The 23,750-nt window shown below is 31.2% G+C and overlaps 4 protein-coding genes and 1 long non-coding RNA gene across 6 annotated transcripts; 3 read left to right on the top strand and 2 right to left on the bottom strand.

Annotated features, from left to right (window-relative positions):
• Positions 1-5,535: 5,535 nt before the first annotated feature.
• Positions 5,536-8,708, bottom strand: LOC8263383 (protein WEAK CHLOROPLAST MOVEMENT UNDER BLUE LIGHT-like 1). Of its 2 annotated transcripts, XM_048372564.1 has the most exons (3): positions 8,116-8,708; positions 7,840-7,913; positions 5,536-7,275 (listed from the first exon to the last, which is right to left on the bottom strand). In XM_048372564.1, exon 3 carries the CDS (start codon positions 7,270-7,272, stop codon positions 5,710-5,712), a length of 1,563 nt encoding a protein of 520 aa, XP_048228521.1. In that variant the 5' UTR covers positions 7,273-7,275; positions 7,840-7,913; positions 8,116-8,708; the 3' UTR covers positions 5,536-5,709. The 2 variants fall into 2 exon arrangements, with proteins under 2 accessions (XP_048228521.1, XP_002514710.1); XM_002514664.3 differs by lacking the exon at positions 8,116-8,708 and having other exon boundaries at positions 7,840-8,109.
• Positions 8,709-9,656: 948 nt separating this feature from the next.
• LOC8263384 (uncharacterized protein At5g01610) lies at positions 9,657-11,376 on the top strand. The gene is made up of 3 exons (XM_002514665.4): positions 9,657-10,211; positions 10,673-10,727; positions 10,831-11,376. Exons 1-3 carry the CDS (start codon positions 10,125-10,127, stop codon positions 11,208-11,210), a joined length of 522 nt encoding a protein of 173 aa, XP_002514711.1. The 5' UTR covers positions 9,657-10,124; the 3' UTR covers positions 11,211-11,376.
• A 1,576-nt stretch (positions 11,377-12,952) lies between these two features.
• LOC8263385 (eukaryotic translation initiation factor 5A) lies at positions 12,953-14,426 on the top strand. The gene is made up of 5 exons (XM_002514666.4): positions 12,953-13,082; positions 13,514-13,636; positions 13,738-13,794; positions 13,884-13,958; positions 14,144-14,426. The coding sequence occupies exons 1-5, from the start codon at positions 12,960-12,962 to the stop codon at positions 14,246-14,248; spliced, it is 483 nt and encodes a 160-aa protein (XP_002514712.1). The 5' UTR covers positions 12,953-12,959; the 3' UTR covers positions 14,249-14,426.
• A 235-nt stretch (positions 14,427-14,661) lies between these two features.
• On the top strand, positions 14,662-17,617 carry LOC8263386. The gene is made up of 3 exons (XM_002514667.4): positions 14,662-15,170; positions 15,486-15,608; positions 17,213-17,617. The coding sequence occupies exons 1-3, from the start codon at positions 14,930-14,932 to the stop codon at positions 17,368-17,370; spliced, it is 522 nt and encodes a 173-aa protein (XP_002514713.1). The 5' UTR covers positions 14,662-14,929; the 3' UTR covers positions 17,371-17,617.
• A 5,182-nt stretch (positions 17,618-22,799) lies between these two features.
• On the bottom strand, positions 22,800-23,738 carry LOC125369888. Its single transcript, XR_007215576.1, has 2 exons — positions 23,161-23,738; positions 22,800-23,040 (listed from the first exon to the last, which is right to left on the bottom strand). It is a non-coding gene; the product is annotated as an uncharacterized LOC125369888 (long non-coding RNA).
• Positions 23,739-23,750: the final 12 nt, after the last annotated feature.

Here is a 23,750-nt window from a genome sequence, read left to right on the forward strand (position 1 = left end):
AGCTCCAAATTTGAGGAATGCAACATGAAGTTTCTATGCTCCATGGATGGAAGGGACCATTAATGTAGGGTTTGAAGGCTTTTGAATTTCCTATACATGAAAATGAGACCTAGAAGACAACATCGTCAACATATTATAACACTTTTGTCTCACTTGGAAATAGAAAATTGAATTCCATTTACATTTACATATTCTATTGCCGACCATTTTAAAGAAAATTATAAATTAATGCATAAAAGACTAACATGGGATTGGTTCTTAGAAATTTGCTAACTAATTAATTAATCGAGACTAGAAAAAGTATGGAGAAGACTTTTTGCATTTGCAATTACTATTTTTCGGAATCGAATACTTCAATTATTTAATATTAATGAATATATATTATTTTTTATTCGATTTATATATGGCACGATATTAAAATATAAAAATATCATTTTTACATTTATGCAAAACAAGTGGTCAAAATATTAAATTATCGCAGTAAAACTATGTCTCATGTCTATATGACATTGAAAATGGATTTAACTTGTGGTTAACAAATGGATCAACTATGGCTAATATTATATATATATATATATAAAGGTGCCCTGTAGTCCAAATTTTTTATATATTTTTTAGGAAAAGGAACAAACTTATGCCTTAATTAGTAATTAATCAATTGTTAATTAATAGTAATGAAAAGAATCAAATCAAAACTGTTCTTCAACAAACACTTATCATAAGTTGGGAGCTGCCTATACATCTTAGATATGAGACTTTGACCATTGTGAACAACCACTTGTTTATTAATTATCAATTTTGTGTTATCATTCTTTTTCTGGAAGGAAAATTGTGGCTAAAAATGACAGTGATTTGGCAATTTTAGTCAAAATCTATTTAAATTAATTAAAATCACAGATTAGATTAGAATGGTCCTAATTCTAATCATTTGCTTTTATCATTAACTAATCAATTTTGTTTTTCATGTGTAGAATTAAAGGCATCCTCTCTCAATCTCTCAACAATAATAATAATTGTTAAAAGAAATTCAATCGATTTCTAATTTTATAGGTTTGAATGAAATTGGTACTGTTTAATAATTAAAATAATTAAAATTATAATTCAATTTTGCTTGTAAGACTATTTATGTGTATAATATTTTTTTTTCAATTAAATAATGGTATATGTTTTATTTGTGTCTCTATACAGAATGGTTCACGCATAAAATAATTACGGGTATAGAATACTAAAAAAAATTGAGTATAAAATTCATCGATATTATGCTATAAAATGTAACTTTTATTTAAGAAAAAGAAAATGATATGAAATAATAGGTTGCTGAACAAATCGTATATACAAAGACAAGAAGGGCTTACACAATATGAATAAGAATCAATATTTGAGAAAAGCATCAAAACAAAAGAAAAAGAAAGAAAGAAAAGAGAAACTTGTATGCTTAGAAGTATGTACACAGAATAGGTATAAAAACAACAGAAAAAGCACCCAACAAAAGAACACAAAAGAAAAGGACATTAAAAGGATCATATATATATATATATTATGGCACTTTGATAGTAACTAGTCAAAAGAAAAAATGATGTTTTCCATCAAGAAATTGTTAGGATGGATGCATCCTTCTATACAACTGCAACTGCAACCTTAACTTTGCTTCTTGTCCCGAAGGAGACTGATTAATCCTAAGCCTCCCTGTCTCTCACAAAAATATTTCTCTTTTTTTCTTTTTAACAACTAAATATATATATATCAATACACAAATAATGGACAATAAATCAAAAAATAGAAAAAAAATTTTATCATTTATTGATCAAATATTTAATTTATATACATATATATATATTGTTTGAGACAAAACTATTTCTTGTGAGTTAAGTTTTGAAATACTTTGAGGTCTTAGATAGATTTTGAGAAAAAATTGCTATTTCAGGTTTTGAAAAAGTGATAGAAAGTATACCTTTACCTTTGTTGGAAGAAAATGATGTATTTGGAGAGACTTCGGGATAAAGCTCTACTGCTTGCTTTGAATATTCTTCGACCATCTTTTTTTTCTTTTAGAAAGGTTGGTTTGAATCTTTTCTAAGCATGACTCTGGTCAGAAAAGTATCTTTATAAGGTTGAAAGTTGCTAAGTCTTTTACAGGTTAGATTGCTGAGAAGCTCAACATTCTTATCTTTTAGAAGATAAGGGTCTCCTATGAAATGGAGAAAAATTGTCAAGATTAAGGTTGATACAGCATCCTCAACAGGATTTCCTAGCTCATCTAGGATGTAGTCTATTCTATGTTGGTTTAGATGGCACATAGGATTTAAAGCTGCTGTGCTTGTGTGAGATGGTAATCTCAACATCCTTTAAGCTGACTAAAATATATATATATATATATATATATAGTCATTTTAATTAAAAAGAAGACATGTTTATTAACTAAATAATCGGTATATTAATGTTTTTTTACTTATAAGAATTTAGAAAATATTTTAAATTTGAATTTTTATAATCACCATTTACTGAAAATAATTATACATATAATCCGTCAATTGTGTCTTAGCAATTTAGCTTTACGGCATGGGAAACCGCCCTATCAATGGGGATATGTTGCACTCAAAAGGATTAATCATGATGACAAAAAAGTCAAAGTCAAACTTACGGCTCAAATTGTCAGCCATTTTGTAATGAAAATTTGTATTGGGGGGAAGTTCTAGTTGGATTGGTATTGCCACAATATTAAGATTTAATTCAATTTTGCACAAAAATAATATAGTTTGTGCTATTTATTTAGTGAATTAAGCTTTCAAATTTAGTAGGCTGTGGAATATATGGACTATACCTAAATATAATGCAAGGTCCAGATTTTTCTAGATAAGTAAATTATTTATGGGTTTTGATTCTTCTTTGAAGGCTTTTTTTTCTTTCTTTGTTTTAAATAAATATATAATATTCTATTAACAAAATATGTATTGATATAATATAAAAATATATATATGAAGAAAATTTATTTCTAATAATTATATTTATTATATTAATGATAGAGGAAAGAAGTTTCACGACGAGTTTGATTCTTACGAGCTTATGATTGAATCTTTTAGTAATTATATAATAATTCCTATAATACCATAGCTCAAATTATCTAATAAAAAAATTAGAAAATTTAAAAAAGTTTTACTAATTTTTATTTACTAAATTAATTATTTAATATATAATAAAATATAAAAATAATCGTAGATTTAAAAGTGATCGACAATAAGTCAAGAGCTAGAATTTTAGTAAAAATATAAAAATGAGGCTATAATATTTTTATACTCCTTTGAAGGCATCTTTGAATTCTCTAGCAGTCCGCCAAATCTTATTGACACCACTTACATTGATTTCTAACCATAGTTATAGGATAATTTGTTGTTGTAATATTTATGACACATTTTTATGGTCATGATTTCAGTAAACTTTTGTAGTGAAATTTAATGGTAGCATTACAATACGACCCATATCCTTAAGATTTAATTGCCCTCAATTTTGATCCCAAATTTTATATGTATAAATGTATATATTATTTCTTTTTGTGTTTTGGGCAATTGGGCATTGGTTAAATGGTAAATTTAGTGACTCACATCCACAAGGAGAAGAAAAAGAATACTCAAGCTTAAAATCGAAGACTTATTTTTATCTTTTCCTATTTCTTTTTAATTGGGAAGACAAATGGCAATTAAAGTAAATACTGAAAACTTTTTGTTTTGACCAATTAAACTTGCATTAACAATAAATATTCAAGATTAATGACAAGGCTCAAGCAAATCAAAAGCCAAATTAAAATAGGCAACCTCCAACTATGATCATTAGCCTAATCCAACCTCTAAGATAACTAGACCATGCATGAATTCCTATAGCAATCCGTCTGTGGTCCATCTTAGACCCAAAGTAGTTTCTCCAACTAATATATATTTCTTCTTATGTATTTAGCTATTTAAATCTAGTTGGGTCCAATGTGAAGGATTTATTATATATTAAAGTCTTAGTCAAAATATAAAGCTAAGGCATGTGCACAAAATTTAGACCGTATTAGAATCTTAGAAATTCAAAATAAGATCTTGGAAAAATTAACCATTACACCTCATTATTACATTAAAATAACATTCTAAGTTATTTTTTAGTAAAATAATAATTTAATAATTAAGAACTTGATGATTTGAGTAGTTAATTTCTCCATTTATATTCACTGTGGTTATTCTAGAAACACATTGATTTATGTTCACATGAAGACTTTGACAAACAAAAATAGAAAATTTTTAATATATAATTTGCATGAACAACAAAGAACTACAAGAAAAAAAAAATAAAAAAATAAAAGAAGCACATGAATCATATGGCAAAAACTCATATTTGTTAAAATATAATTAGTAAAGCGGAACCCCACAGGCTAAACAAAAAGAAATGACTTCAAGACTTTGGCTACCCAACCCAACACAGCAAGTAACGTGTAGGAGAGGAGATTATCGTCTTTTGCTTCTCCAAGAATCATATGCACAAACTCATGTTGTTTTTGTGTTCGCCTTTGACGGGGCACTGACCAGCTTTCGCTTTTAGAATTTCCTTTTTTTTTTTTTTTTTTTTTAAAATTATTATTTTTAATCTTCCTAGATACTGAGAAATAAAATAAAATAAAATAAAAATAATTTTAGTTACAAATAAAAAGCAAAGAGAACGTAACTTGGAAATTTGTGGGTCTCTCTTCATTTTTTTTGCCAAGTTAAATTCCCGTGATGTATCTTTTTTCCTTTTTCTGTGGTGGATTCATATAAATGGGTTTACGATGTAATTTGGCCCTGCGGCCTGGATTATTGATACTTATGGGCTGAACTTGTCTGAAAACTTAACCCAATTGACGTACCGAAACCTCAATTTTGGTCTTGAAGTGGAATCAAGGGCCTAGAATGTGTTACTAAAGTTAGTGGTGCAGCTTCCTGGGCCCATTAAAATCCCAGCTGTTTCGATGGAGGTTTTTGAATCAAAAGGTAAAGCCCCCCGTTTCTCGATTCAGTTGGTGCGCTGGGAAGGATAAGTTTTCTGTTTTAAAATGTTTTCATTATAATTTTTTCTTATTTTTAATTACGTTCCTTCTATAATTTTCTTATCATACATATATTTATAGTTAATATAAGCAATGACGAGTAGGACTTTTACGATTGGTAAATTATTTTTTTAAAAAAATTGTAATATAACTGTATATTCAAAATTAAAACCTTAATTAATCCATAAGAGACCCTGCGCACTCTTGAGTTCTATAATTTTCACATTTCAAATACTTTTAATTTTTCTTCTAACATTCTTTGACATTAACTCATCATTTAGCTTCCTTTCAAACATCTCAAAAGATAAGCATTTACCCACAAATTTAATTTCACATAGATGCATGTCTCAACTTAATCAACGTATCAAAATCTTGCCTATCCTTTCCATAATTATAATAAAAATAATAATAAATAATAAATAGTCAACCTTTTTACTTTAATTTTTTTTTTTAAAAAGGACCAACTTCGACTCATATTCTATTTTGCCAAACACCTCGAGGGCCAAGGCCAATAAATCCTTCGCAAACCATGCAAAATTACAGTTCTTTATAAGTCTTGATACAAAATGCATTGAAGGGATCAGACAATTTTTGTTGCTGTGAAGGATTCATTATTTGAAGGAAACATTAATCCATCAGAGCGTTAAAGAAGACTAGAATTTTATATTTAGAACCTTACCCAATGGCTGATGATTTCTTGGTGTATTATTGTCGTATGATGAAGAACAGAATTCCCTCGATAAAGATTCCTCTCTAAGTGCAGCTAAAGCAGCCTTTCTCCTCTGCTTCTGTTCTCTCCATTTCCTTAGCTGATCTTCAAGTGATAATTTAGCTCTCTCTGCTGCTTCAGCTCTTGTAACAGCCTGTTCTGCTCGTGTCCTGAACTCTGCAACTTTTGCTATTGCAGTTTCCAATTCTTTCTTCAGAATCTCCAATTCGTACTTGTTTCCTGATGTACTTGAAAGATTAGTATCTTTTCTTGGACAATGGTTGGCTTTCTCAGCTTTCCTTGTCAGCGATGCGTACTCTTTTAGCGAAATTGTAATCTTGCCATCATCGTCAACTATTTCCTCATCAGCTTCTGCCATCATCTCACTTGCCGGACCGTATTCATCAGATTCTTGTTTTAACCGCCGGTTTTCTTTCTTGAAGTGTTCTGCTTCATCAGATAGTTGTTGAACGGCAAGATATAACCCGGATTGAACGTTTCCGGCTCTTGCTTCAGCTGCTTCTGCTGCTGCAAGTTTTGCCCTTGCTTTATGAAGCTCAGCTTTCAGCAATGCTATCTCAACTTCTGCTTCATTCTCTCTTACCTTCATTTCTACCATTTCAATATTCACCTTCTCCAACTCATCTGTCAGCTTTCCGACATTGCTGTTCAAGCGAGTTGCCTCATCATTTGCACTCTCAAGTTCTTTCTTCAACATATTCATTTCACTTTCCAGGACCCCAACATAAACCGCTCGATCAGAGTTCTCTTTCTCTTTGTCCTTGAGATTTTCTTTTAGCTTGTTCAGATCATTCATGGCATCAGATACAATCTTGTCAGACGAGCTTAATAGTTCGTTTGCTTGATTAAGTTCCACCTGTAGCAAATCGATAAATACGGATTTGGAAAGCAGCTGACACTCCAATTCGTGTATCATTTCCTCTTGTTTTCTTATGTCTTCTGTCTCGTCATTCTTCTCAGGAAAAAAATTGGTTATCTCTTTCTGTGCATCAAAAGAAGCCTGCCTCGACAACGAAATGGCTTGATTGAGCTCACTAACGCGCTTCAGGAGCTGTTCAGCTCTCTCCTTTTCAATGTTTGCAGCAGTTTCCACCATTTTTGCTTGTGTCAATACCTTGAGCTTCTCTTCTCTGGCCGCAACAAGTTCTGTTTCCATACTAAGCACCTCTCCTTGCGCTGCCTTTAATTCACCTAAAACATGCGAAAGCTGTTCCTTTACCTTTCCAGTGTCTAACAGCTGATCAGTCATCTCCTTCACCTTTGCCTCGAGCTCGTTAGCCCGAACTCTAGCTTCTCCGCATTCTTCACAGTAGAAATCTCTCTCAACCTCAGAATTCTTTAGTTGAACAGAAAATTCCTCAGCTGTTTTCTGGTAGTGCTCTAGTTTGTGCAATAGCTGCAAATAGGCTGCATCTTTTGCTTCCAGCTGCACCTTGTAATTGGCCAAATCCTTTTGTAGCCCTTCAATATCCTTCTCCTTATCCATCTCCTGCAGACCATAAACAACAAAGAAGTAACAAAAACATAATCTGATCCTTTAATAAGCCCTGTTTTTTTTTTTTTTTGATATATATGTAAGAACATTCTTTATCCTTACCTTTCAGCTTAAACTTTTGTATTGAATGGTTCTTTCAGATGATATCACATAACTATGATCAAAGTCTAGAGTTTGAATCTGGCCAACCCATCTTATTAATTTAAATTTGAACACAACTTATGACATAACTGTGGTTATTCATGCTTCAAAACAAATGACATTCACGTGCCAGAGTGGGTTTACTTTAGGTAACTGCTTAAGATTTTAGCTCAGATGATTCTTTCGATATGTTCCTTAATCATACATCTGATATAAGTTTTCATTTACAGGCAAAGTTTGTCTTTATACTTACTTGGTTTGGATAAAATGATGAACTGATTAAAAATGTTAAACAGACACACCCGATGATTGAACAATGAGTACGAAATTAAAAAATATGAATAGAATATCTTTAAAAAAAAAACAATAATATAAGTTAAAATAAATTGCTGCATTTTAAATCTCAAAAGAACTCACATCACCACTGTTGCTACTGCTGCCAGGACGGTGCTTCTTCTGATCACTTTTTTCGCCAAACAAGGTCAGTGCAACTTGTACAGGTTCAATAGGTTTAGTATCAATCTCACCCATTTTCTCAAAAATCAAGAATTATCCAAGTTAACCAGCAGGTATTGCAAGAACCAATATTCTCTAACGAACACTAACTATTTATATTATCAATTGACAAACAAGAACATAAAAGAGTGGAATTCCAGAGTGAGAGAGAGAGAGAGAGAGAGAGAAAGAGGTTACCTGAATTTAATTGGAAAATAGAGAGAAACTAGAAAATGAGAATTAATAGAGGAATTGGGAGAAAAAACAAACCAAAACATTGTAGCTTAAAGCTGTCTTGCGGTTTTGGTTTGTTGGAGAATACTAAGAGGAGAGGTTGTCACTACTGAAAATAACAATGTTTCCGAATCAATATAGAGGCAAATTCTTTGAAACGATCGATTCAAATCTCATAATCCTTCCAAAAAGAAGAGTGCTTTTTTGTTTTTGTCTTATGCCTTTCTCTTTTTTCGTTTGAACCTTGAGGAAGATGGTGTTAGTTACCAGGACGCTTTGTTTCGGAAGTTTGGCGGGCTCTTCTGTCGTCCAATTTTGTTTATTTGCTTAATTTATGCCTTTTTTTTTTTTTTCTTTCTCTTCTTTCAAAAACTAAATTTATATGGTTAATCATTTCTTTTAAAATTTGGTCAGTTTTGAATTTTGGTTATCACTTTTAAATCTGTTTAAAATTCGGCTGGAACTTCAGTATTTTAATTCTTATCCGAATTCAAATTTTCTAAAGACTTATAATTTTAATCATTAAATAATATTATTAAATAGACCGAACTTATTAAATATTTTTTTAAAAAGAATTATATTTTAAAATCCATTTTAAAAAAGAATAATTATCAGAGTTAAAATTATATAATATATTATTTAAATATAATATTTTTTCGATTAAGTTAGGACTAAGATAAATCAAATCCGTAAAACTTCTAAAATAATCTCATTTTATTGAGTTACTTTATTTTATTTTTTATATTTCCTATGCTCTTAGTGCATGACATTTACCAAGCCAACATTTAAATTCAGCTTTAATCTAAATTTCCAGTTAATCACAATTTTATTGATATTAACTGTCTAGAAGATAATTTTAATATATGTAACCGATATTTTTTATATCTAATTAAAAATTTCTAGCCGAAACTATTTTATGTATTTCTTTTAATTTTACATGGAGCATATTACCATTAATATAATAATTTATAAATTGTATATAGAATCTTTAGTTTTTCAACTTAATAAGGAAAACACATATAATTAGTTCAGATCTTCTTTGATTGGAACATTGCTTTTTGTATATATAAAGCAATATAGAGATTTTGGATGTGGCAGTGAAAAGAAAAATATAATTTTTTTTTATATTTTTTTTGAATCTGGTGAGATTCTAACCCCATACTAGGATGATCAGATTGATATGAGATTTAAACTTATTTATAGACACTCATAATTAGATTTAGGCCCATATGATATGAACCTTCCAATACAGTTCTTAAAGTTTTCTCATAATTATTTCCCCTCTCTCTTTAGACAAAAACATGGCATTACAGAAAAGAATGTGATGTGTCTGGGATTTGAAGGAAAGGTTCATGAAAAATACAAGCTGTCATTTGGTCACTACCCTTTCATTATTGCAGAATGCAATGTATTCTTGATTAAACTTCCAACTAATTGAATATGGTGTGCTGTCTTTGTCTTCTTTTTCTCTTACAAATTAATCAAACCTCATTAAACATTTTCAGTTATGATTGAACCATCAATCCACCATTTTTCCTACCTTTTCTATTTATTAGTAAAACTTACTGCCTTCGAACCCCATATACTTTCTCTCATATGAAGCTCTTATGATTTCTGTCCCTTTTATGGCAGGAAGAAGCAAAAAAGAACAAGGAGTATAGAGAGCTGTAATTAAATTAACCAAGAAAAGGAAAACTTCAAGATATTCTGAAGTCGGAGTGGAACGGTGTCGTCTGGGGAAGCAAGCATTGACACAGAGGTCGTTTTCACTGTGCTGAATTCTTTTGGAGTTTATGATCTGCATTTGATCTGTTGTGGTGGCCATTGCTTCTCCTAACAAAGCAGAGACAGTACCTTGAGAGAGACAGAGAGAGAGGTATCTGTTGCACCTTAGCTTCTTCACATTCTCTTTAAAAGTGAGAGAAAGAGAATTGTGTGGCTACCACCAGTTACTTAGAAAGAAAGAAAGAATTATGGAGAAAGCACTGACAAAAGTTGGGAGCTTCTGGATTTCCAAGAAAGCTAAGGAAGAGTTCTCCCACATTTCTCAAGACATTTCTGTATGTCGATAATCGATCTCCCACTTCCCACTTTTCTTTTTCTCTTGCTTTATCTTCATTTACATTCTGTCTCAGTTCTTGTCTTCTTTCATTGTTGTAAGCTTTGATAATAATGTTTGACAAAAACATAATTCATATTAGTAACTCTTCAATGGGTGTTCAGATTTTACATTTCTAATTATATAATCAACATTTGCTAGGAATTGGTCGAGAGAGATAATTCAGAAAGAACAAGATCTAAATTGCTGATATAGTTCTTGAACATGTTTAAAAAAGCAATGCAATTTTGATTGCTACGCCATAGATGTATGCATATCTCAAATGCAGAGAAACAAATAATGAGTGAAAATATTGATGTTGCTGTTCTTGATATTACAAAGTAGAACTCTTATCTGTATTTCTGTGTTACTGGCAATTTTCTTCTATTAAATTTCGGTAGATATTCTGCTGTTACATTCCAGACTTTCTCAGACACTGTTGAGGAGAAGGCAAAATGGGTATTCAACAAGCTGAAAGGTACAATCTTTCTGTGCCTAGATACAACTTTTTGTTTCATCCAACTGAACATAAAGCCATCAACACTATTGGGTTTCTCTAAACTGGTTTGCTGATTTTATAGGTAAGCCACAGAAGTCTTTGTCAGATGTTCTCAGAGAGTACAACTTGCCTCCAGGCATATTCCCACAAAATATAAAATGTTACGAGCTGGAAGAATCGAGAGGGAAGCTGGTGGTACACTTGCAATCCCCTTGTGAGGTATGTTTCAAGGATTCATCGGTGGTGAGATATGCTACTCGTGTGAAGGGAACACTGTCAAGGGGAAAACTTAATGGAATAGAAGGAATGAAGACTAAAGTACTCGTATGGGTTAAAGTGACTAGCCTAAGTGTTGAGAGTCTTAAGTCCGATAAAGTCTGGTTCACTGCTGGTGTTAAGAAATCTAGGCCCAAAGATGCCTATGAATTCCCTCGCGAAGCCATTAAAGTTGAAGAATTCTGAGGTTGCTGGCTAATATACTACCGTTCTGTTCAATCTCTTCTGCAGAGTGAGAGTGTAACTTTCATGTGCATTATCTGAGACTCATTGATGCATAATTTCATTGTTGTCACAAATACACTTTGTTATATATATATACTAGCAATTTGATTGTGCTAATGCACAGTTATTCATAGTTTTTTTATTTAGATTTTTAATTTAAAATATCTTGTTTTGATTATAAATATATTATATTATAAGAAAATATTTGTATTTAGCTATTATTTTATTTTAATAAGAATTTAATATTATTATTTAACTTTAATAATTTTAAAGTTTAATGACTACAAAAAGTAAAAAAATAAAACATAATAGATATATAGTAAATTAGTAACATTATATAATCACTAATTTTTTATTATATTTAGCTATCATTTTATTTTAATAAGTACTTAATAATATTATTTTATTTAAATAGTATCTAATATTATCATTTTACTTGATTAGTATTTAATATCATAATAAATTATTATATAACTATATAAAGCCACATATATTTTTTTACTAAAATTCTTTTTATAGAATATTCTCAAGTAAAGTTTGATGCTTACTTTATATATATATTATAGATAAATATTAGTAATGTGTAATTAATAAATAGAAAATTGTATTGTATCTAAAAGGAAAAAAAGATAAAATACTTTAGTGCCAATCAAAATGTTCATATATATGACTATTTTACTCAATATTGCTTTCTATTGTAAAATTTTAAATTTGCTTATTTTACATCTATCTTCCTTTCTTTTTAATCTGAAAAGGGTTGCAAAGACTTTCCTAAGATTGGTCTTATTATGGACATTCATTTCAATGTTCTTAAAATAACATTTTTCATTCTTCACCTTTACATACTGCCTAAGAGAAGAGTTTCAGTATTTGGGCAATTATTAGTCCAAAGTATATAAAATTGATGGAAGAGTTAAAATGTTGTTCTAGAGTACAGGAATTATAAAGAACTAAATTGCTATATGAAATAAATATTTATGTATCAAATTAAAATAATTCTTTGTATATTCTTTTTCTTTTCATTGTCCAGCTTCAGTGAAGATGAAAAATACGATTTTCAAATAATAGAATAAAGATATTTATATTTATCCTTAAAAATTATGATCTTATTTCAATTTAATAATAACAAAATCACTAATATAATGGCTCTTTCAAGACAAACAATTTAATTTATATTAAACTATTATTAAAATATTTTATTAAGAAATGATCAAATGTAAAATTATTTTAATATAATTAATCCATGTATGCCTCACATTCAACAATAATAGACTTGAAATAAAGAATTTTTTTTTTTTTAAATGAAATATAAAGAAAAAGAGCATGAAATCGAGACATGGATAACCTGACAGCCAGGCCCACGAAGCCCATTTGCAACGTTTGTTCCAGTCAACGCAAAAGGCAAGATTTTTTTAATGATTTATTTTTCAAACCAAAATCTAAACGGCTAAGTCAAAGTTCGGGGCCCACAGAGATCTTCTTAGAAAGTGGGAAATTAATCGAAAACGGAGAAAGAAACCCTATCGATATTAAACTCCAAAACCGAGTCACATTGTTCAAGATAACCGCTCTCTCTATATATATATTTACACTTCCCCCTTCTCTCTCTCTCTGTTTTTTTATTTTTGGTTGTGGTGTTTTTGTTTTATTCTCTCAACATAATATTTTTCACTGTTTGTACTGACTCCTGTGAAGAAGCGAAACAAAACGATGTCGGACGAGGAACACCACTTCGAGTCCAAGGCCGACGCCGGCGCTTCCAAGACCTTCCCTCAGCAAGCTGGCACTATTCGTAAGAACGGTCATATCGTCATCAAGAATCGTCCTTGCAAGGTTTCTTTTCCTTTTACTTTTTGCGGTTTATGTTCGTGTTTTTAGTTTTGGTTGGCTTTTTGCTCTGTTATATTCCGATTTTATTTTTATATTAGAGTTTGTTTTGCCGTTAGGTGGAGGTTTATATTTGATAGAACAATGCTTTCTTTGATTCCTAGATTTTGCAGTGTGTGATCAGATGCTGCCTCCATGTTTTTTCTTTTTATTTATTTTTTTATTTTGCTTAAATCAATATAGGAGATTATTTTATTAAAGTTGAATACGTAACATGACGTGTTTGTTTGTTTATATTGTCAAGTTTTAGTGTTATTTAATAGTTCTAATCATGTTTATTGCCATTAAAAAATATTAATGGCTAGTAGCATGTTTGACTGGGAGAAGTGAAGGGATTTGCAATTATAATTGCTGAAATATATGTTGTTTAATGATAGGTTGTGGAGGTTTCAGTCTCAAAGACTGGGAAGCACGGCCATGCTAAGTGCCACTTTGTCGCTGTTGATATCTTCAATTCCAAGAAGCTTGAAGATATTGTCCCCTCTTCTCACAATTGTGATGTAAGGAAATTATTTGATTTTTGTTAGATAATGTTATTAGTGCATGGTTACTCTGATTTTTACTCTTTATGCATAATTGAGATGGTTCTATGTTTATGTAGGTTCCCCATGTCACTCGTACTGACTATCAGCTTATTGATATTTCTGAGGATGGATTTGTAAGTTTTAATGCCCTTTCGTTTATGCTAGATTGTGTGTCCGGTTGTGGTTTAGGGATAAACTGAAAATAATTGAATGATAATTTCAGGTGAGTTTGCTGACTGATAATGGTAACACTAAGGATGATCTCAGACTTCCAACTGATGAGAATCTTCTGTCTCAGGTATATTACTATTTTGTTTTTATATTTATATTGACTATACAATAGATAGATAAGGTTTGATGTTTGGAATATTGCTGCTAAGATTAAATTTGCAATTCTGTTGCCTGGAGGCTCCTTGAATTTCTTACACTCTGAGAATACCTGATTAATTGTCCCTTCTTTTTTCTGGTACTAAATCCACACAGATTAAGGATGGTTTTGCTGAAGGGAAAGATCTTGTGGTTACTGTCATGTGTTCGATGGGAGAGGAGCAAATATGTGCACTCAAGGATATTGGCCCAAAGAACTAGTTTTCTGTTAGGGTAAAGGTGGTAGATGACGTTTTAAGCAGAGGCACTTTTGTAGTCTAGTTAATTTTAGTTTATAGTTTGCCGAAATCATTTATCATCTTAAGATTACACAAGAAAAGTATTCATTTACTCTGTTTTTCAGTCCCCAAAATTTATGCAATTCCATATTATTTTGGTATATGGCTGTAGCTTATAATTTCTATTCTTCCAGGACAGATGAAGTTTGTGGATGTAAATGTTTGATAGTGATTGTTTTTTTCTTTATGGTCTTGAATCTTGATTTCTGATAGCACTAATGTAGAGGGATGGGGTTGTTGGGCAATCACTAATGCTAGTTGTGCTACTGTGTTTAGTGTTTTTGGTGCGTTTTTATCGTCCATTACTGATGACACGCTGAATTATAGTTCAATCAATTATAGTTCATGATGTAAGGTTGGGCTACTCTACCAATCGTTTGTAGCTTATGTGGCCCTAGATTAGATTGAATGGTTTTCTTATTTGGACTGGGCTAAACATGTCTTTGGTCTAATGCTATTTCCGCTCTTTTTTCAATAATGGCTATGAAGTTTTAAGATATTAAAAGTTTTTTGAAAAAGAAAAAAAAAAAGACCAATCGATGATCTTCCTACTAAGTCTCGCTGGAACAAGACAGTAATATAATAATAATAATAATAATAAGAAATGAGCTCCTCGCCGCAGCGCGCTCGAAGTGAGAGCAACAGCGGTGATGGTGCTGGGGAGAGGCCAAGGTTCTTCAGCAACAAAGCCAAAAATATATGCTGGGCAAACGCTGAAACAGTACCAGGTAGACACCCTGAGAGGTGGCGCAAAGATGCAGCTGGCAACATTGTTTGCAAGCGCCTAGGCAATTGCCAAGGCTGCCTTTGCTTTCAATACGATCACATCATTCCTTTCTCTAAAGGTTTAATCTTTGGCACTTCTCTGGCATTTTAAGCTTCTCCTTTTCTTTTTTAATGGGTTCTTTTCTCTTTTGTTTTTCTTTTGCTTCTTGAAGCTGAATTACTACAACAAGCATGTTTGCCTTACTTGATTATTACAAGAAAGCTGAGGCCTTCCTTTGATTGTATAATTTAATTGTTAACAAAATAATTCAATTTTTCTTGTTTTAGATTTCTGAAAATACAGTTCATTTGAGTTCTGTTATCATTAATTTTCTTGCTCTTTTAGAAATTTAATTAACTAGGAATTGTTTTCCCAATTTGGGTTCGTATTCCAGGAGGTGAATCTACTGCTGCTAATTGCCAAATACTTCAAACAAGGGTCAATAATTACAAGGCTGATGCAGAGGCTGTGGACAAATCTCAATTGAAAGGCTACTCCTGTGATCTCAAGTTCACTGGTATGAACCCACGTTTTTTCCTTTTTTTTTCCCTTTACTTTTTTTCCAATGTCTAAATGAAGGTGTGTGTGCGTGTGTGTTTCTCAGTTAGGTAATTCACCTCTTCTCATATTGCTTGGTGCAAACTGTCTTATGTTTATCAAGAGTAACCTTGTGATTTTATTAATGATGTTGGGATTGCATTTTAATATCAACCACTGTTCATTTTTGGGTAGTGTTATATCTCTTGTACCTAAATTACATTTTCAGACATCCCATTTCTTCGGGAATTTCCTCCCTTCTTAATTGGAAGAAAATTCCTTCATGGAGGAAATGGTGGAGGGATAAGTCGTGCAAGATCATTACTGGATAATCTGTTTGGGATCTTTAACAGAACGTGTTCATCTGAAATATCAGATATTTAAATATCGAATTAAGTTCTAACTTTTTTGATAATCTCTATTAGAAGTTTTTCTTTTTCTTTTTAACATCAATATACCTTCTACTTGAGGTTTATAAAATTGGTCAGGACTCTTAACTTACATTTCCGGCAACTAAGTTTTAGATTTTGGCTATGTATATTGATGGGCAGTGATGGCACTAGTGAGGTATTCGGTATATGCTTTCGTAAGACAGTGTTGTGCTGTTCTTTTTGTTTATAATTCTATTGTTGTAGCGAGATATGTCTAGATATTTGAGGTGTGAACTTGTCACTTAGTCAAATTGGGGGCATCTTAAGTTTACTGGGCATCTTTGCAGACATCATTTTATTGTTTTAATTGTAGTTCACGATCTGTCTAGAGGCTCATATTTGTTCATGTTATCTGCCGTCTCAGACTCTCAGCATGTATGATTCTCCTGAAGCTAGAACAGATGATTTCTTCTATCTAGCGTGTGACAGATTATGCGAAATTTGGCTATACCAAATATTTTACTAGTTTTGCAGCCTATTGAGAGGAAAGACTGACATTAGATTTCAGTATGTAGACATAATTTAAACTAGCGAAATGTGCATATCACATAAGGAGTTCTTCATGTCAATTTATGTTCGAATAAAAAAAAAGGTGCTAGTCTCACTAACTAACATAATTTTCTTGCACTGTGACATGGAACTGAAAGTTATCTGATTATAGCAAATTATAATGTCACATTGAGGACTATGAAAGTTCAATGGAGCTTGTATTTGTGCTGCAAGTGATCTTTGAAAAATCATAAGTGGGTCGAATTGGTTCCCTTCTCCCATGATCCAACATATATTTAGTCTATTTAGAGTGATTTGTTCTCATAATTAGTTTGCAATTATGGGGGGGGTGACCTTAATTAACATGGAAATATAGCACATTTCGTTAGCATAGATTAGTTGGTGATTGGGACTGCAGCAGCAAAAGATATCAAGCTCAAGTTGCTGATATGGTACTGTGTTTCAGATTTCCCCTGGCCTATTAGCCATTCAAATGGTCTGTTGATTTAGGATTTGATCATTCAAGTAGAAAGCGAAGTGAGAACTGGGTAAAATTAGGAGCTTGACTAATAGAAATGGCCATTCTCTGTATCCTTTCTTTTGTGACACTTTACCCATATAATGGAGCTATCCTCAGTAAGTTGTATTGTTTTTCAACTTGCAGATAAAGAGCTCGACATAATAGAAATGGCTGTTTATGGGGATGTGATCAGGCCTGGAAACCAATGTCGTTGCAGAACAGTTGCTGAAATACTTGGCCAAACCAAGTCAAAAGACCGTGTGGCTGCTTGCAAACTACCGTATGGTGATGAATCGGTATAGCATCAAGTATCAAAGTTCGGCCCGATAATTATCTGAAATAACTTGGGATTCTTTTCATTCATTAATCTTACACAGATCAAATGACACCTTGATATGCAGTTGAAACTTGAAGATCATTTGCACTGATTGTATTTGAATCACTTCAAACATTTATTCCCATTGGTGGAATGTTCTATAACCAAACCTGTTGAATGGGACACCTTGCTTGTGTCTTAATTGTTCTAATCCAGCCCATGGTTGCAGACTATTTTTGTTTATAAGCCTGAGTGAGAATACTTGTGATATGAAAAAGAAACTAAATATTTGTAAGTACAATAATTCAAAATATTACCAAGCAGTTTGTTCTTGGTGTGAAAGTCTTATTAGGCTATAGGTTTTGCATGAAGGTGGAAGGAGGAAGCAGAGTCCTGAATAAATGTAAACATGCTTAACAGTTGATGGTGATGCCACAAAAGTGGGTTCAACGCTGCTTTGCTAAAGTTTAAATCTTGAAATTGACTAGCATCTTGCAAAGCCATTAGGTCAGCCATCAATACCAAAGAAACTAAGACAGCGACAAGTATGCTTAAAGACTTAAGACAGCTGATCACAATTTCTTACTTTACAAAATTCTTATTTAGTTTAAAGGAAAATTCTTGCCTATATTTATTTTGAACTTAAAAGGTAAATTAAAGATGTTAGATTCATAATTCATATCTCTCAATGAAAGCTGAAACTTCGTTTGACCTTTTTCTCTTCCAGGAAGAGCTTTTTGGCAAGCCATTAATAGCTTCCAAACCCTGTGAATAGAGCACCAAATATGTGGAAACTAGCATAGACACTTGGTATATTGGAAATTGACTCCGAAGCTGGGGCACCGGTCATAGTTATATAGAAAAGGACATCGATAATAATTTAATATACATTGTGTTTACTATGTACATGAATTTTCCAATCGTTGGATTAATACCTAATTTTTCGAATTCAATTGTTGAAATCTCCGGTACATAATAAAAATGTATACAGTATCGTCTAGGTGATAGAGATAGCTTTTATGAAGTGGCTCAAAATTTTAAATTTAATTCTAAGAAGACAGTTTTTTAAGGATATTTCTTTAAGAGAATTGAAGACCGTACTTGTCTAGTTCCAAGAGTGGTGCTACAGTAACAGAAATGGATCCAATTCAAGCTAATTATGATGATTTTATAAACATTTCGAAGAAGGGGTTGCATAATCATGTCTAATGAGAGTACTCCTCTCTCCCTATCTCTGGATAAAAAAAAGAAAATGAAAATATAGGCAATCAAGCATTACTGGAAGAAAATTGTTATCTCTTGAGTCATTAGGGGACAGATAGTGACAAGTCCCACCAACCCATTGCGCTTGAAAGTCCAAGACCTCTAATATTCTAAAGAGAATGGTTAAGTTAGAGAGTTCACAGGTTCATTGACTTAATTGGGTTTACAGATATTGACCATAAGTGGTTAGAGATCCTGAAAACAGGGCTTCAAAAATCCACTGTTTTCAACTAGTTTCATTTCCTATATATTTCTTAAAACCCATTTGCAATTTTTTAAAAGAATGTTTTTCTAAATCATATTGAAGCTGAATATAGAAAGAAATTGATAACCCCACCTGGCAAACACTGCTTAGGTTTTGTCTTTAAGCAATGATCATTGATCAAGACTAGAAGATTAAAGAAAGTGCTAAGACTAATCCAGACATCTCCCCCTCTGTGTATGTTAAAAACAATGAATAAGATGTTCATTGGTGGAGAGGCTGGCAAATAATTTTGACTGACGCACCAATTGGTCGCATTAATATTAATCACTTGATATTTGATGTGTATAAATTCATTTCAATTTTTTGTTGTCTGTTTGTTTGGTTCCTTGACATTAATGCTTTCTCTAACCAAATTAAGGATTTGATTTTTTTTTTTTAATTTTAAGTGCTCTAATGAGTGTAGTTGTTAGACAAATGATTTGGATGTTGACACCACTAGACCAACCTTTGACTTACCCCACCTTCTACCTATCTTTTCCTTGGGTTGATTGATTCCTGTATGCCATTTTAAATTGTTGTTGTTGGATTTGGTTGGTTATTTATGCAAGTTTCAGTGACTTAAGACTCTGGAGATTTTGCTGATATATAGAGCCACTACTCTAAAGGATATTACCAAACTCAACTATATCAACCCAACTTGCTCCACTCATTAAAATTGAAAGATTAGTCCAACTCAAGTAATTTACTGAAATTATAATTTTACAATTACATGTGCAAATATATTGGAGTTTTAGCATAAACTAATAATATAAAAAAGAAAACTAGCAAAACCACAAGATTAAATCTTGAAACACAAGCATTAGTGATAGGTAGATGGTTCTTGCAAAAAGGAAAGGGAAAGGGAAATTATGCAGTGTTGTTAAAAAGGGTTGTTTGTGGTTATGATATTTTGTTTTTGTGCATGAGTGGGATGTGCTGCTTTTTGTAGTACTTTGAGCAGATCATGGGAGGCAGCAATCATGCCTTAATATGAGAAGCAAGCAGGGAGAAGAGGAGGTGGTGGTGGTGGCACACAGCACCACATGCAATTTCCTGAAACAACTATTTTATTATATATCAAATCAAATCTATTAAAAGATGAAACACCTATCAACACAGGGCCTATCTTTTATATACTTGACAGTGGATTAGAGATCTCTTTATTCTTTTTGGGTTGCTAGTTTTTATTCCCCTAATCTCAAACCTTTACTCTGTAATCTATTTGTATTTTTTAAGAATCTTTCTTTTTTCTTTTTATAAAAGAAATTATAGAAGAAACCTTAAAGAACAATGTAAGGGCGGAAGACAAATTGCATGTTCTCTTTATCATGTAATGTGAATATTTCTCTATTATAAATAAGGATGAATAAAATAATCATTCAAGAAAAATTATATGATCTAAATTGATATATCTAATGTCTCATTAAATTAAATATCAAATTATGAATAAATAGCAAAAGATTGGTGCATTATATTAAAGATAAATCAAATATAGAGTGATTATATAACTTTTTAAAAGAGATGTAGATATTTCATTAATGAAAATTGATAAGTATATTTTAATATAAAAAATAAAAATAAACATCAACCATCAAGAAATATATGTAAAGAAATTTATTTTTAACAATCATCAATTGTATTGATAGAACAGTAAATTGTAGTTCTATGGAAAGAACGCTTCATTCGATAGCACTAAATATCACATATCAACTTTATAGATATTTTTAATAAGTCTGATTATTTAAATATTAGATTTAATTTCTTTTTTTCTTCACCATACTTATAAGGGAAAAATTCACCATTCCCGTAACAAATGACTATAAAACTCCAATTAAAAAAAAACACATATCAACTTTATAAATATCTTTTAATAAGTTCGATTATTTAAATATTAAATTTGATCTTTTTTTTTTCTCTTCATCACTCTTATACGGGGAGAATTCACCGCCCCCGTAATAAAGAATTATAAAACTTCAATAAAAAAAAATTCAAAATTTCCATTATGAAAAACCATAAAGCTAAAATTTTGATATGAGTGGTTCTATGTTGATGCCATATTTTGACATGGAGTATATTATTCTATTGTAATGTATTTTTTTACATAAACATGGTATATGTCTATTTATACATCAAACTAATATACGATTGATATATATTTATTAGTTTTAAATAATAAAGTATGTATCAATTATTTAATACTAAAATATAAAACACATATATATATATATATATATATATATGTCGCTCTCGTCTTAACAAGTTTATATGAGAATTTCAATTTTTTATTAATGTTTGTAGTTCAGTGAAACCTTCATACCTTATAATAAGAAAAAAAAAAAAAAGCATGTCACTAAGCATAGATGCTATTCCCTTAAAAAGATTCTGATATTACTAAACACATGAATTAATTAATTAATTAACTAAATGGGCATAGTAAATCCTGGTTAAAATCAAATACAAAGATGCCCAACTTTATGATGCCATCACCTGTACTAGACTAATAGTTGACAAAAACAAATTAATTAGGGCAAAATGTTAGAAGCAAATTATATATATATACTTCACTCAAAAACATGAAAATTATGGTCTTATTCTACATTAATCTCCCAGATCCACATCCTATTTAATAAAATTCAGATTTAAAAAGAGTGGCATGATTTGTAATAATGAAAAATTTTCATAACCTTCAATTAAGCATAATGACCCCTCACTTAAATCTAGAAAATTGCATGTTTAAAGTGTAGCAGTGATGATCTATTATAATTGTAGTGGTAGGGTGGTGGTGTTGTTGTTGCCTCTCTGAAATCTTTTTCCCATTCTTTGTTAATCTCTAATTTTCTTGGTTTATTTATTATTATTATTCAATTTAAATGGTTAATATATTATCCACACACAAATTACATAAATTTTTCTAATTCAATTAGGTGGGTCTCTACTAAATTTATGTACATCTCCAATTATAAATTAATAATTCTATTTTTATTTTTGCTTAGTCATCAAATGTTGAAAGTGGAATACAAGAAAATGCATGGTTTTCTTCTCTCTATCTTAGAGTAAAACAAACCGGAAATTAAATGTTCCGGTTCGCATTAAATGATCCCTGCCCAAGTTAAAATTCTTGTGCAACAATGCTGAACCTTAGCATTTAATGGCCGAAAAATTAGAATACAAAATTTGGCATCCAAAATTGAATTTGTTAAACTGATTGCAGCTCCAGTTACCACATTTTCACATTTTCTTTTTAAATTTGTTTGTTCGAAACAAACTGAAATACCAACCTAATTTGATATCTCGATTTGAGTAGAATTTTAAATTAAGTTTTTCTATTTTATTTTTTATAATAGAAAAAAAAATTAATACTGAAATAGTTTGATTGGCAAACTCACTCTATGTTATGAATAAATTTTAATTCCATGATTAAGTCTTTTATTATATATTATGTAATCTTGATATTAATTTCTTATTCTTTATTTCGAATTCAATTTCTTTCTTTCTTTCTTTCTTTTTTGGCCATATACAAAGTTTTAGGCATGCATGCGTTGGTACTTTTGACCTAAATATGGCATTTCCCTTTCTGTTTAACCAGAGGTCACTTACTCTATGAGAAAAGGTAAAAGAAAGGGGATAAAAGAAAAGGAATGATCATTAAATTCTTTATTTTAAGAAAAAGAAAAGAAAAGTAAAAGAACCCAAAATCAAGAAGTAGGAAAAAGGAAAAAGTCTAAGCAGTGTCACTGTTAATTAATCACTACACAGGCATGAATGGTCCCAACACACCCAATTTCAATGCAAAAATGTGGAATTATGCAGTCAACTTTTTCATGATTAATTTGTGTTAAAAGCTTAAAAACTCCATTGCCTAACTAATCCCCAGCATCCAAAAGTTTCCTTTTCTGACTTTAAAAAAAAAAGAAAAAAAAGAAAAAAAAAACTAACCCTGTGTTTGATTGAGAGATGGAATCAATCTCTTATAACAAATAATCATAATCCACTAAAGATTTAGAATTAAAACTGTAAATTACAATGCATGAAATTAGAGCATAGAGATGCCTTTGCCTGACTGACTCCCTCCCTCCCTCCCTTTGCCTTTTGTCCCATTACCATGAGTATGGACTCCATCCCCCAACTCAATGTGGTGGACCCATGTTTCTGGTAGTGAAGTAAAGAAAAGGAAAAGGTTAAAAAAAATAAAATAAAATAATAATAAGATGTCAGAAATAGAAACTGAAAAAAGAAGAAGAAAAAGAAAGATGAGTACTTGACACTTACTGTCAATCTTTATTTATGAATTCCTTCTTGCTTTTCCCTGCTGTTGCTTTCCATGTACCCTTGCCCCTACGTCTAATTTGAAATCCAACAACCCCCCAGCTTTCAATTTTTCTCACCCTAATTTTCTTTTTTTGAATTGAATTCATTTTTGCTATTGGGATCACAATAATTACAAAACCTGTGCTCTGCTACTGCATATTTGCACGTAGAAGTATGCAAATTGAATTCAATTTCTCTTTTTTTTCTTATGAATTAAAATAGAGGCAAAATGATTTATTTTAATTAATAAAACACAGCTGCCATACAGTTACCAAATTAAAGTCAACAAGAACCAAAATGCCAAAACCAAGTGTACACACTATTTTCAGAAAGGTTTTTATTGGCTCCCAATTTGTTGGCTCCACCTGTCACCCAACCCACCATCCCACCCTCCATGCACTCAATCTCACATTTCATACAATTTTTATTTAATTTTTTGGAAAAAAAGAAAAACACTAATCCAAACAAAAACGCACAATAAAAAAGTCGCCTGTTCATATAAACAAATAAGTAATAATAAATCTACATTGCTCATTATAATATCTTTCATC

This window comes from Ricinus communis, chromosome 4 (assembly GCF_019578655.1).
Source record: "Ricinus communis isolate WT05 ecotype wild-type chromosome 4, ASM1957865v1, whole genome shotgun sequence".
NCBI classification, from domain to species: domain Eukaryota; kingdom Viridiplantae; phylum Streptophyta; class Magnoliopsida; order Malpighiales; family Euphorbiaceae; genus Ricinus; species Ricinus communis.

Bases quoted from the DNA above. Each gene is read 5' to 3' on its own strand.
- LOC8263386 (XM_002514667.4), top strand. From the start codon at position 14,930: ATGAGCTCCTCGCCGCAGCGCGCTCGAAGTGAGAGCAACAGCGGTGAT. The intron at 15,171-15,485 runs GTTTAATCTTTG...TTCGTATTCCAG, and splicing joins CATCATTCCTTTCTCTAAAG to GAGGTGAATCTACTGCTGCT. The intron at 15,609-17,212 runs GTATGAACCCAC...TTCAACTTGCAG, and splicing joins CTGTGATCTCAAGTTCACTG to ATAAAGAGCTCGACATAATA.
- LOC8263383 (XM_002514664.3), bottom strand. From the start codon at position 7,953: ATGGGTGAGATTGATACTAAACCTATTGAACCTGTACAAGTTGCACTG. The intron at 7,276-7,839 runs GTGAGTTCTTTT...TATGGTCTGCAG, and splicing joins GCAGTAGCAACAGTGGTGAT to GAGATGGATAAGGAGAAGGA.
- LOC8263384 (XM_002514665.4), top strand. From the start codon at position 10,125: ATGGAGAAAGCACTGACAAAAGTTGGGAGCTTCTGGATTTCCAAGAAA. The intron at 10,212-10,672 runs GTATGTCGATAA...GTTACATTCCAG, and splicing joins ACATTTCTCAAGACATTTCT to ACTTTCTCAGACACTGTTGA. The intron at 10,728-10,830 runs GTACAATCTTTC...CTGATTTTATAG, and splicing joins GGTATTCAACAAGCTGAAAG to GTAAGCCACAGAAGTCTTTG.
- LOC8263385 (XM_002514666.4), top strand. From the start codon at position 12,960: ATGTCGGACGAGGAACACCACTTCGAGTCCAAGGCCGACGCCGGCGCT. The intron at 13,083-13,513 runs GTTTCTTTTCCT...GTTTAATGATAG, and splicing joins TCAAGAATCGTCCTTGCAAG to GTTGTGGAGGTTTCAGTCTC. The intron at 13,795-13,883 runs GTAAGTTTTAAT...TGATAATTTCAG, and splicing joins ATATTTCTGAGGATGGATTT to GTGAGTTTGCTGACTGATAA.